General features: G+C 42.3%; 1 protein-coding gene across 4 annotated transcripts in view; it reads left to right on the plus strand.

Annotated features, from left to right (window-relative positions):
* Positions 1 to 9,906, plus strand: part of MCU (mitochondrial calcium uniporter) — a 135,363-nt gene extending 125,457 nt beyond the window's left edge. For 2 of the 4 annotated variants that reach the window (XM_060241207.1, XM_060241205.1), the window contains exons 6-8: positions 1,528 to 1,731; positions 5,829 to 5,945; positions 7,804 to 9,906. In XM_060241207.1, the coding sequence (XP_060097190.1) occupies positions 1,528 to 1,731; positions 5,829 to 5,945; positions 7,804 to 7,881 (399 nt within the window). In that variant the 3' untranslated portion in view covers positions 7,882 to 9,906. Of the gene's footprint in view, positions 1 to 1,527; positions 1,732 to 5,828; positions 5,946 to 7,803 lie in introns of those variants that run through there. The other 2 variants (XM_060241206.1, XM_060241208.1) reach the window with 2 other exon arrangements.
* Positions 9,907 to 14,034: the final 4,128 nt, after the last annotated feature.

Below are 14,034 nucleotides of genomic sequence, written 5' to 3' on the forward strand. Positions count from 1 at the left end.
GGACATAAATTGGATTGTAAGCTAAGGGTGAATACAATTGAGAAAAAAATAAGAGTGCAATGTCTTGTTAGTAATAGGATTTAGAGCTGAAGAGTATATGTCAGTGAAAAATTTGCTTTAAGTGTAATCAAAATGTTGGTGTTGTGTTAAGAAGGGAAATACACAGTCATGTGTGAAATGCATTTTCCAGGCTAATGTCAGTTATTTCTAGATAAATGTGTGATATAACTTCAGCATCTCCCCTCCCCTGGTAATGCTCACATCTGCCAGCTTCCTTGAAGACTGAGCCAATTCAGAACTGTTGCATTTGTGAATGAGCAGACTGCCCTGGCAGTGCCTGTTTCCAAGCTCCTTTGATCAGATATCAGCAACAGAGGAAAAAATGTTCAGCTGAGTGGCCATCCAGTTCTGCTTGCCCATCATCCTCGCATTTTCATGCACACAACATATATCATTCTGTCAAGAGAGTGCATTCCAAATACAGTGAATGAGTTTTACTGCATTCTAGGTGGAGTTGCTGGTTGGTGCTCTATTTTGAGGCATTGTTGCTGGAAAGTGAGCACCCCACCCCTTATGAGAGGGGTCCACTGACTTTGCAATGTTTGAAGAATGTTGCTTGGCTCTTGGAGAGCAGGTCCCCTGATTGCAAAATGGTCCAGGCTGGTGCTTGAAGTAGCGGGCTGGAACCCTTCCCAACCAGCAGTTCTGTGCTTGAAGAAGAAAGGAAGCAGTAGATTGTCTTAAAGACAGGTCGTTCAGCTGAGGAAAGTCTGGCCTTTTCCAGCAGAATAACTACTGAGGAATAATCGCCCCAGCCTTCTCTTTCACATAGCAGACTAGGGAACTTTCTCAGAAGTAACTGCTTTGGTATTCAACAGGAGCAATTGTTGCACAAAGAAAATGGAAGCTGCATATCACAGTCACATAACCTTTATTGGCATAACAACAACAGTATCAAATCAAGGAAGCAGGGAAAAAAGGTGGTTAATTAAACGTTCTAAACAGATTTCTCCTCTTATAAGCACAGTAAAGGGAGTTTGCCACCACTTCGATGGTTTCCACCTTATTTGAGGCTAGTAAGCCTATTATCTTGCTTTCATCAGATTTACCCTCCAGGGATTGCAATATAGGATCCAGATAAGATGCACAGTAGAATCTACAGGATAAAAGTACATGGCCTGTTCCTTCAGTTTCCTTCAGCCCACAGGGACAGAGTCTATCAAGGAATGGTATTTTTTTAAACCTCCCGTATAGCATGGCAGAAGGAAGCACATTAAAATGGGCTAACATAAACATCCTTTGAATATGGGGGTCAATCAAACAAGAACCAGAAGCTGCGTATCAACTTCAAATGTCAGTCACTGAGTAAATGATAAACACAGTTGCATCATGTCAGTATTAAAAACACCAGTCTTCGTGTGCCTGTTTTCTTTCATATTGCACCTTTTTATTTATTTATTTCAAACAGCTTCAATACCATGTGATGAAAGTACACCATGTTGGCGCTGACCATTTTTTATTGTGCAGGTTAGAATGGAAATCTGCAGAAAATCAGAAAAGAGGACCACCTGGGTGCTGTGGGGTGGGCTGGCTTACATGGCTACTCAGTTTGGGATTCTGGCCCGACTCACTTGGTGGGAGTACTCTTGGGACATTATGGAGCCTGTTACCTACTTCATCACGTACGGTAGTGCCATGGCAATGTATGCATACTTCGTAGTAACGCGCCAGGTAAGACTTATGTTCGTTGTTTTTCTACCTTTCCTCAAAATTATTATCCTAAATACTATTTGATATCCTTATTATCTACAAACCACAGTGTTCAGTCTTTGACCTTTTTCTCATGCGCAATGGCTTGCATGGGCCTTCATAGATAGAATTTTACTGTCACCTTAGATGCAAAGCACTTTCATTTTTACTTCACGCATTCAGATGCCAGACATCAGGTGTAGAGGAGTCAAGCCATGTGGGAGTCATTACTTTTCACTTTAGAACAGGAGGACATTCTGGAATGTTCCGGTACTCTCCTACCCACAATCCCTGGTGGCAGGAAGTAAGCTAATATTTCAGTCTCCATATGGGGACACTGTTCCCTGCAGAACAACTCACAATCAACAACTCCAGGGAACTTGGCTGCTTTTCCCTGAAATGTATTACTCATTGCTCTTGAGATCATCTCAGAGTGAACTTCTGTGAACTGGCAATTTCAACAAGACCTGAAGTGGTGGACAGTGAAGGACTTTCTCCTCATAGAGAAACTAGTCTGAGTATGAACAGACCTACAGATCACCACCACCACCAGTGGGAGCCCACTGGTCACTGGGCCACATTTAGGGGATGTGAAATCGCTTGGGAGCTTCAGAATATCCTTTGGAATTCCAGGCGATCTCCAACTGGCACCAGTTCACTTCCAAGAAAGAAAAAAACCCCTCACAGTTCAGCATTTGCATTTACACAAACCATGACGGTGATGGCTGGTGTTAGTTGCTGGGTATCATGAAGTCCAGCAGACTACAGAGAGAAGAGGCAAGTCTGGTGTAATGGGAAGGAGAAAAGTCTTCCCTCCTGGAGGAGCAGAGAGTTTTCAGGAGGACTGACTACAGTCTTTGGAAACTCTGAAGACAATATCACTCAACTTCCTCTTGCTAAAAGTCTTGTTTTTGGTGGCAGTGACAGTTGTCAGACAAGTGTCAGAGCTGGAAGTCATTGCTATTGTTAAAGATCTCTGCATTTTTCACAAAGATGCAGAGGTGCTCTAACCTTACCCTTCCTTTATGCCAAAGGCTCATTTTGTTTTCCAGCTATTGCTAGACACCATTGGCCTGAAATTTTCCCACTCGAGGGAAAGGAATTGGCATGGGTTAGACTTTAGAAGGGCATTTGCCTTTACCTTGGCAGCATGAGATCCTTTAGGAAAATAGATCCCTTCTTTGGGGCCTTCTACCTAGTCATCAAGCAGAAAAGGGTCTCCTAGGTAAAACTTTTCAGATGGGTCAAGAAGGCATAGCCTTCACATGTTCACAAGAGATAAGAGCACATGAAGGCAAGTAAGACTCTCTTGGTTTGGACTGCAGCGTCCTCCATAGCATTTAGTGCTAATTCTTCCATTTTAGACATCTGCAAGGCTGCAACATGGGCGTTGGTATCCTAACTTTTTCATACTACTTAAAAGTAGGAGTCAGTTTGCACCTTTAAGACCAACAAAGTTTTATTCAGAATGTAAGCTTTCTTATGCTCTAATCACAGTTCATCAGACAAGGAATCAGGTACAGTGAGCAGAGCTACATATAGCTGGTAGGCAGTGGTTTAGAATGCAAAATGGTACAAATTTAAGATCCAATGACAGAATAGCAAAATTAACAGCATAATAAAATTAACAAATTGAGCAAACCTTTGATCTGTTATTGGATCTTAAATTTGCACCATTTTGCATTCTAAACCACTGCCTGCCAGCTATATGTAGCTCTGCTCACTGTACCTGATTCCTTGTCTGATGAAATGTGCTTAGAGCACACAAAAGCTTATATTCTGAATAAAACTTTGTTGGTCTTAAAGGTGCATCTTGACTCCTAATTTGTTCTACTGCTTCAGACCAACACGACTGCCCACTTGGATCGTACTACATCAAAGTCAGTTGCTTCAGCTAATGCAGCTTCTGAGCAGTGACATCTGGAGCCATTTCTCTTAGGCAGGTGACAGTCCCACTCTAGATAGGTGAGCCGTTTGTATACCCCATATGTTCCAGAATGTCATCTTCTTAAGTGAAAAATGAACACTCAGCTAACCATGGAGGTTCCTTTCTCCTGAGATCGAGGGCATTCTGGACCCCACTCTTTCTAGTGGAGTGGTCATTCCAGGTATTTTGAAAGTTGTGGCCACCTCCTGAAGATTCGCTTAGCTGTACCCTTACTTTGTTTTTTTTTCTCAGATATTACTCAGTATTATATTTTCCTGTGTTGGCCAGTGTTATTTCTTGATCCATTCAGTGGTGTCACAGTTTCTGCTTACTTGGTTAATTCACCAGTTTTCCTGAAGTCAGAGATTTGCATTTCTTAAGTATTTTACTTAGTGACTGAACGATCCTGGCCTGAAGAGACACATGGGCCGTTTTCGCACTCACGTTTTACTGGCGCCACGACCCTCCTGACGCCGGCGAATCTGCATGGATTTCGCACCAGAAGCGCCGGCGCTCCCAGAAGCGCCGGCTACTTCCGTCGCTAAGCCAGCGCAAACGGAAATCGCAAAGATGCAGGAAAACGTTTGCGCTGGCTTAGCGACGGAAGTAGCCGGCGCTTCTGGCAGCGCCGGCGCTTCTGGTGCGAAATCCATGCAGATTCGCCGGCGTCAGGAGGGTCGTGGCGCCAGTAAAACGTGAGTGCGAAAACACCCATGGTGTAGTAATCAATTTGGTTTGCTATGAAAGTTTCCAAAAAGAAGATGGGTGTGTACTTCCTGCTCAATTGTAAACTGAACAAGCAGCCTACTTCCTGCCTTCAGGAATTGTGGGTAGGAAAGTACTCAAATATTCCAGAATATCCTCCTCTATCTTAAGTCAAGGGAACCTTCATGTTAAGTCCAGTGCACCATTTCCTATTATAGACAAAATCCCTTTTGAAGAGAGCTGTGATAAATTCTTCCCTTTAGCTTTATGTATCTTCCTTTCTGTTTCCTTCATACTTCTGCTCTGGACTACAGAGGCTCCCTGTACAAGGCAACTGTGATTGTGTGTGATTTTACAACTTTTGTTGTCTAGGTTTCTGCAGTGTAAATCTCAACAGACAACAGGAATGCTATTCTTTAGAGATCAGTGTTTAACCTCTCTTAACTGAAGAGCTTTTAGCTGCAATTATCCAAAAATTTATGAGGACATTATCCATTCCCAGTGTATCTTGACATTTTTCTAGGATCAGAATTTTAGGATTATAGATATGCCACAAGGTTAGAGGATAAATTCTACATAGATCTTTCTGGGCACTGCTTCTGCAGCTGCCTTTTGACTTTGTTTGAACAGCTCAGAGGCTATAGACCACTTCTTAGCATAACAGCATTTCAGGGAGGTTGCTGGCTTCCAGTTTTGAATGCTGTAGTGAGATGATCTTGAATTCTACATTATCATATTGCTTTTGATGGGACAATATGCCATGACATCTTTTGCATATCGTCCTAGAGAAGTACCCTGTCAGCAAAGTTAACTCACATTTTTCCTTGGCCCTTGGTCACTGGAGCATTTTGTATTACGTTTTGATTCCTGTAGTTGGCATAGGTGTACTAAACAATATTTCTAGTAGGAGATGATACAGATTTAAACAGCCCTCAACCCTTTCATTCCCTCTCCTTCTACAAATGTTTAATGAGCACCAATTGAACTGAGCAGATTCTTTCCATAACCAAAGGGTTTCATGACTGGACTACGGTGGCTCTAATGAGCCACTGCGTGATTGCCCTGTTCCAGATGACTGAGCTGTCAAAACCTGCTTGCCACTGCATCTTCGAAGAGGCAAAGCAGCCGTGTGTGGTATGAATAAGCTGCCATAATTCAACCCCTCAATTTGGATCCAAGTATGTGTTAGATTATGACCTGGTGATTACTGCAGCCTCTTCACTGGAGGCATACTGAAAGGAGCTCTGTTGGGCTAACAACCGGAGCCTGGTGCTTAAGTCTGCACTATAGATCAAGTCTGATGTTCTGTGATGAGGGCAATAATCCATCTTATGTTTAGTCAATGCAGGAACTAATGATCCCTTTCCCTCCCAAACCTCTTGCAGTACTTAAAAAATGTTAATTCCTTTCCTGATCATTTATCTTCTGTCATTCTTGCATTCCACAGGAGTATGTATACCCAGATGCCAGAGACAGGCAGTTCTTATTATTTTTCCATAAAGGAGCCAAAAAGACACGTTTTGACCTAGAAAAATACAATCAACTCAAGGATGCGATTGCTCAGGTAAAGCGAGCTATTCCTGACTTGGGAGTGGGCGAGGAGAGGTTGCTCCCTTGCTCAAAACTGGTTGTTGCACTTAAAGCAAGAAAATGACAGAACTGAATGTGCTTTCCCACTGGGCGAAAATTATTTAAGGTATTGCATGTTAACTTTTATCATTTTGGCAAGGAAAGTATTCCAGAAGAAAGCTGGAATGGTGTTTAAACCTATAAGGGTTTAGTATGGGAAGACACATCCCCAAAATCTGAATTCTTGTATGCACAGAACCAGTTTGTAGTGTGTCTGATTTCATGCTAGTTGCTTGAAATACCTGCATATATTGGATCTCTTCTCCTGACCCAATGGTTGCAAAGTACCAAATTTTAAATGACTGTTTCTAGCATGTGTGGCATAAGCTTTTCATGACTATCACATCAGCAGCAGGGATTTCAGTATGCACTGGAATTCCATACAGCTGTATGACTAGAAGTTCCATGAATTGCTTGTGAAATATGGCTCAATCCTTCTTTCCTTTCATTCTCAGAGCTTAACACCACATTACAGATCCATCAGACGTGTGCTTCAGGTGTCGTTATCAGAACTGCAAGGTGCACAGTGGCCATTTTGGATTGAGCTCTGGGGAGAGGGGGCTTATGCCTCCCCTCCGTGCTGTTTTCCCAGCCAGAAATGGCCCCAGGGTTGCAATTTGCCCCATTGGGGAAGCAATATGTACTAATCAGTCTCTTCAGTGGGGCAAATAGGGTCTCCCAGAAGCTTAAGCTCTGTCTCCCCACGGTCCCAGTCTAAATCAGTCCAGATGCACTTGGATATTGAGTTCCAGGCACTGAAATCTCAGCACACATTTTATTGCCACAACATGAGAAAAACATAATGTGGTGTTAAGCCCTCAGTTCAGGTGAGGGGTTCTCTAACTTTTTTTGACTCTGCTTCTCATGTAACAAGTTTTGGAAATCCTGGGCCTGGCTCAGCATATTCTTTACAGAGGAAAGAAGAGAACAGTAGAGGAAATGGGATTTGGGCTAACAGAAATTACATTCCTTCCCCCCAGAAGATGCAAGCCACTGATCTGTAGAACTCCCAGTGAATTGGGTAGGGTTGAAGCCGTGAGAACTTGTTTTTTTTTAAGAGTTACCGTCTGCTATCCAGCTACTACAACCACATTCTGGCAGGCAACCTGTTATGTGCTTTTAAAAAGGCAATTTATTTAATAATGGCTCATTAAAGAGTTATTTCCCTGACCTGGACAGTCCAGGATCTCAGAAGCTAAGCAGGGTAGGCCCTGTTAATGTTTAGATGGGAGACCACCAAGGAACACCAGGGTCACGATACAGAGACAGGAAATGGCAAACCACCTCTCTTGCCCTTGAATCCCCTATGCAAAAAAAAAGAAAGAAAGAGTTCTTGCTTTTGACTCTCCCCACCAAATCCTTGGACCAACAGAATGTGGCCATCGATACCCTGGCAAGCAGTATCTTTTAAAAATCAAAATTAGAACCCTCTTTATTCATTCTGTTTTACTGCCAATGCCAGTCTCACGAAATGCTGTGTTTTAAAGTGTGTGCTGTTAACTGGTTGATGTTATCCAACATTGGAAAGCTTTGGGAAGTTGCTATGCACAGGGTGCATTAGGGGCAAAGCAGTTCATTGGAAAAGGGACAATTTTACCTAAAGATACTTTTTCGTTCGGCTGAGTGTACACAAGAAACATCCGTGTCTTATCTTCTTAATATCGTGGGTTCTAATGTGTTGTGTTCATAATTCGTTTTAAATTTCTCACTGGTTGGGGCCTTGGTGGCAAAGGGTTTGCTGAACGTCGACGGGGCAAGATGGTTCTCATGACTCTCTTTTTCTTCCTTTCCAGGCAGAATTGGATCTTAAGAGGCTTCGAGACCCCTTGCAGGTACATTTGCCTATCCGACAAATCAGCACTAAAGACTGATTAGCTGAGGACCTCTGATCCCTGGCAGAAATGGCAAAGCCTGTTCATATCTCTTGCCTCTTCAATTAAAGCATTGTGGTGGAAGCTGGAAGGTCTCCTGGGGGCGGAGGACTTTTTTTTCTTACCAGTAAACAAGCAGAACAAGGATCTTGGCTGGGGAGGGGGTCATTGTGTTTAATCTGAAGATCAGGCACTGTGGGATGTTAAGTCTTTCCAAAGGGCTTGGCGAATATTGTCACATTCAAGCGTTCTTTGTTTCTAGACGAAAAAAAGACATATTTAAAAGTCAGGTGTTTTGAGAGCAGAATGTTAGGAGGGGCAAATTTCCCCAGCTTTGCAGTGTCTGCCTCTTGATGATGCACCAGCAGCCTGCTCAGCTTTTTGTTGTTTTTTTATTTTTTGGGGGGGGGGCGGGAAACAAAAAACACCCTATTTCAGAACACCAGTAAATCATAGTGAAAATGAAAAAAGCAAAGAAGAAAAAAATCAAGCCATCTTAAGAAGCTGTAGCTGGTGATCGGAACTAGTGCTCTCCTTTCACATACCGTATGCTCCAGTTTGGGTCTTATTGGTGTCATCAACGTGCACTCTAGATTGGACCTACAATGTCTTTTATGACATGAATATGAAGCTGGAAAGATCAGGAGCTCCCCCTCCCTGCTCACTTATAGACAGCCAGATTTCCTCCTTTTTACTAGGTGAGGACCACATTGATCAGTTTTATCAGAACCACAAAGTAAATAACTCTTACTCCGAACGTTTGATAATTGATCACTTTGCATTACTCTTAAATAACTTCAGTAGATCGTACTGCCCTGGATCTACTTCTAGATATAAATGGTGATGTTGCATGAAACAATTTCTTATTCAGTCTTAAGGGAGCAATCTTTCCCCCCCTTCCCCCCCCCCCCCCCCGGCTACCCTTTCCATCCCAAATCTGGTGGCCACTGGGATTACCAAATTAAAAGGGTGTTTTTTTAAAAAAAAATATGGGGGTGGATGGAATAATTTTTTTAATGGGAACTTAGCTCAAAATCATTGCTTTCGAACCCAGCAGTGTAGAATGGGGATAATTAAATTTGATGTTTGCAACTTTGCATAGCAGAATGAGTTATGTGTCTTGATGAGATTGCCTGTCCTGGAGGCTTTATCAGAAGCCTGAGGGAGAAGATAAATGAGGAATTCCATGTTGCTTCTCAATCTCAAGTCCTCTTTAAAGTAGCTTTAAATGAATGCTCTGATGCTTTAAGGGTCAGGGTTTCAATGAGGTGACAGAGATAGCAATGCCCTTCCTTATTTAAACACTTAAGGAAATGGCTCTCCTCACCCTCCACCTCTTGCAAACCAGCTGAGGTTTTTTTTTTCCATGCGGGTCTCGCATCCTGCACTGAGTAGAATCGGCCTCTGACCATCCTGTTTGATAAAAGCCTGCGAGGACAGGATGGAGGTCGGAGAAGGGATCTGAGCTCAATTTGCAGAAAGGCCGGGTGTTTCCTTTTCAGCTCGCTACTTCTCACTGTGTCAAGGCGAGAGGCTCCCACTTTCTGGAGAACCATGTTTTAAAGTGTACAAAATAAATATAAACCAGACGCCAGGTGCCTTGCAGCTGTGGAAACACAAGATGGGATTGTTGCCGCCGCCTCTCCCTCAATGGCATGTTGGACTGAATGGATGCATGTTCCAAGATGTTTTTCTCTCACCACTTTTCTTCCTTCCTCTCTCCCTCCTTCCCTCTCTAACTTTCTCTCTCTTGTTTTGTTTTTAATTATGTTTTTAATTTTGTTTTTTCTTCTGATTCTTTTTTTTTAAGTGATCCATTTTATCCTCTTTGTATGCAACAAGGAAGGAAATGAACAGTCTTGTTAACAGAATTGTTTGTGTGTGTTTGGGGTGAGGGAGGGGGCATGGAGAAAAGTCCTTAAAAAATAAAATACTGAACATGTGTAAAAATCCTGTATCATTTATTAAATATGTATAAAAGAGCAATGTACTTCCGGAACAATAAATAACTATTCAGTTTTTGAACTGGTGTGTTGAAATTTTGCCTGATGAAAGGGAGCAAATGGAAGGTCAATGAGTTTTCAGACCTCAGTATGGTACTTGTCCACACATACCATCAAGAAGTAAACATGGCTGAGCCTCCCCAGTTAGTCAAGATGGTCACAAACTGGCTGATGTCATGAATTTTGGTTGGTTTGTGGTTGGTGAAGCAGTGTTCACAAACTGAAGAACTGTCACAAACTTTCAGGAATTTTGAAGGTGTTCTTGATAGTTCATTAAGAGCAGAGATCAGGGGCTTAAATCCCTGATTCTGCTCTTTACGAAAAACACAAGCCTTGAATCGAACCACATTTTTGTGGTTTGCACCGATCCCTAGTCAAGACCAAATCAAATTGTCTTAGGGGTACTCCATACATGGCAAAGAGAGAGAGAGAGTCTTCACCACCCTGGGTTGTTGGCCGATGGCTGTCAACACAAAAGTGCATGTTAAGAGTTGGATCCAAGCAACTTTTCAGCTGGTGAAAAGGGATACAGCAGGGATCTTGGGACCTGAATGGACAATAACCATCCAGAACAGAAGTTGTAATAAGAAAGGGGATTGGTTAGAAATGAGTGAAGAAGCTGTCTAACTCTTAACTCCAAGACTGGTTCTCACTTAAGAAGTAAACCTAATGGTCTAAATAACCATTTCAGTCTTATAGATGTGGGTTTTACATAACCTTTTCTCTATAGAAAATCAGATTAAGGAAGAAGATTAGACCTCCTCACCCCAACATAGTTTCCTTTGTGAAGGGATTTTAAAATTTTTACATAAAATTATGAATATGATCCTCCCAATGTCATCTGAAGTGGTACAGTCCAGAAACTGTTTTACCATCCAAGTGAAAACTGTACCCTTCATGAAATTATTTACAGCAAGGTTATATATGCTAAAGTGTGTGTGGCTGTACTCCACCTCTAACATCTTTTCTCTCTACATAGCTGCTTTCTTGAGATAAGACTTGGGAGGATGTTTAGTTTTTTGTCTGTAATCTCAAGATATCTGGTGCCAAGAGATTTTGTTATAGTTCATTGATTTTAAGGCATCTGTGATGGATTTGCATTCAAACAGAGAGACCATTACAAGGTGTTAGAGTTGCCGTTATTTACTCTATACAGATGCAACATACCTAACTCTTGTACCATAATCCGTTTTTCCAGGCGTAGCTAACTGCAGCGTTATGTATGGAGCTAATCCACCATGGCATTCAGTCCCTGAAATAAAATGCAAATTTGTGAATAAACACAATTGTTTTTCTTTTTTGCATTTCCCTTACTTTTTTACTAAAATGCAGAACTCTGTGGAAAGGTGAGAAAGCATTGCAGTACTTCCATCAGAGCATTTAACACTCCCTGCCCCCAATTGATCGTTTGGCCTAATTCTCATTCATAAGGATGAATATGCATGAAAACATAATTATGGAAATTGTTGCCTATGCAGCTTTTTCTTTTAAAAATGAAACAGAAGTTATATGATAGCTTTTTATTAGGGTGAGCTAACCAAAACAAAACATACCCCCTCTCTTCCCCCTCCCTAAAAAAAGCAACCCTGTGTGCATCACAAAACATGCAAGATTTCAAGCCCGGAACTGTTTGTTTCATAGAATGTTCAATACAAAAAAGTGGAACAGAGGAAAAAATAAGTTGTTTCCAGGCGTGGCTCCCAAACTGAGGTTCTAGACTTAAAATGGGAATTCCAGAAGTGTTGCAAGACTGAACTGGATTAGTTTAGAGCAGCATGCCCCCCCCGACCCAAAAGTAGGTCACAAAGCCTGTAAAAGTGGGCATTGGGCTTTTGCAGTTTTTAGAGGTTTGTGAATGCTCTGGTTTTTCAGATGGGCCTCCCAGTGTTCCCTCTAAGCTGAGTTAGTGTATGGTAGCTCCCAGGTTGCTGGTTTTTTGTATTTTGTATACTTTTGTGTATGTGTGTGTGCTTTTGCACTTGGAAGTCATGTCGACTTCAGGTAAGGGACTCCTGCTGGAGGCCTGGAGGATATTCAGAGAGGTGGCTGCATAAAGCCTGCCCACTGTCCTCTCGACTGGGTATTTCAAGGACAGTCTCCCATCCAAGTACTAACCACACTCAACCCTGCTTAGCTTCCAAGATGTGATGAGATCGGGCTTGCCTGGGCTATCTAGTTCACAGTTTTTTAGCCTCCGGCACACACTTTTTTGTCCTAGCTCAGGAAGGATGCCTCCAAAGCAAACTAAATTTATGCAGTTGCCAAATCGCTTGCTCATAACTGTAATGCCAGTAGCTCACAAAGTAGAATTTTTGCTCACAAAACTCCAAAGCTTAGAGAGAGCATTATCCTAAGCAGGGGTGGAATTCTAGTAAGAGCTCCTTTGCATATTAGGCCACACACCCCTGATGTAGCCAATCCTCCAAGAGCTACAAGGCTCATTTTTGTAAGTTGCCAGAGGATTGGCTGCATAAGGGGTGTGTGGCCTAATATGCAAAGGAGCTCTTGCTAGAATTCTACCCCTGATCCTAAGTAAATTTGGACTTGGCATTCACCGTACTAAGAATGTGGGAGCCACTGGCTTAAAAGTTGCTGGATGCAAAAAATAAAAGTTGCTGAGGCGAAGAAGAAAAAATGACATTCTACATCTGTGGGTGGGAAAGGCAGCCTGTCGAATACCTTTCCTGCACGAAATGGCATGCAGAGGCCCCTTCCAAGGTAGAAGTCCAAATAAAAACTGAGGAGGAGGGACTTGTTATAGAAACAAGGTTCTGATAAGCAAAGTCTTGTTTCTATAAGGTGATCCCATAAGCAGAAATAAGGCTCTGAGGGTCAGCTCGTAGGCTTGACCCAGAAAGCACTGTCGGTGTACTACATTCCTACAATAAGGTTGCTTTATGTTGTGATGGATCCCAATATTTTTATCATACATTGAACTGCATGTGGTGGCGGTGAGGTCACTGGAGCTTAGATCCAGGCTACTATTATCACCGCCCCTGCTTCTAGTTGGAACAACACACAGCTATACTGGAGGATATTTAGAGAGATGGCTGAATAGAGCCTGCCCCTGTCCTCTCAGTTGGGTATTTCAAGGACAGTCTCCCATTCAAGTACTAACCACAGTCATGAATATTACTTATATTTCTACATAGCTTAAGATCCACTTTGTTCTTAAGAATAATGAAAGCAGGTGCTTTTAAAAATAATTATTTGTGCCAATTGATTAGAAAAATCTCTGCGGACTCAACAGTCCTTGTGGCTATAGTTTCTCTAAAAACAAAAAAAAAAATACACTAGACCCAAGGACTTGCTTTTACTACGAAGCACACAGAAGATGATATGACAACATGCCCAGGAAGTAAAAAGGTGGTGTTTTCAAATGCTCCATAGCAACAGTCCTCAGTGTGGTACCCATGAGTGCCCACTGGGAAGAATATCTTTAGTTCATTTTTATTCTCTCAAAAGGGAAGGAGGAGTTCAGAAACCACTGGTCTCTTGTTCTTAGCAGTTAGGGCTGCAGGTGAGACCGCATGTTATATATTGCATTTTATAAGAACCAACAAAAATATCATTGCACAGTGTGCAAGCTTTCAAGTTCTTGAAGGTACCCCATCTTGAGTCAGACTATCAGGGTGATCTGCTCATACATATTGATAGGCAGAGCTTTTTTTGTAGCAGGAAGTCCTTTGCATATTAGGCCACGCACCCCTGATGTAGCCAATCCTCCTGGAGCTTACAGGGCTCTTTGTTCAGGGCCTACTGTAAGCTCTTGGAGGATTGGCTACATCAGGGGTGTGTGGCCTAATATGCAAAGGACTTCCTGCTACAAAAAAAGCCCTGCTAGCAGGAGAAAGCTCTCCAGAATCTCAGGCAGAGATCTTTCACATCACCAGCTACCTAATTGTTTTAACTGGAGATGCTGGGGATTAGTCCTTGCAGTCTTTTAGATGCCAAGCAGATGCTGTACCTGCGAGCCACAGATCCTCCCCCTTTTTGAATCAGGCTGGATGCTCTGTGCAACAAATTGAAAGAGTTGGGGGATTAGTTGTTCTGAGGTATAGTGGTAAAGCTCAAAGGCTGGTGTGGCCTTAAAAAGAAAACCAGTTGTGCTATAGACTAAATGGGATTCATTTAGTGGAGTCTTATCCAG

Source organism: Heteronotia binoei, chromosome 6, assembly GCF_032191835.1.
Source record: "Heteronotia binoei isolate CCM8104 ecotype False Entrance Well chromosome 6, APGP_CSIRO_Hbin_v1, whole genome shotgun sequence".
NCBI classification, from domain to species: Eukaryota; Metazoa; Chordata; class Lepidosauria; order Squamata; family Gekkonidae; genus Heteronotia; species Heteronotia binoei.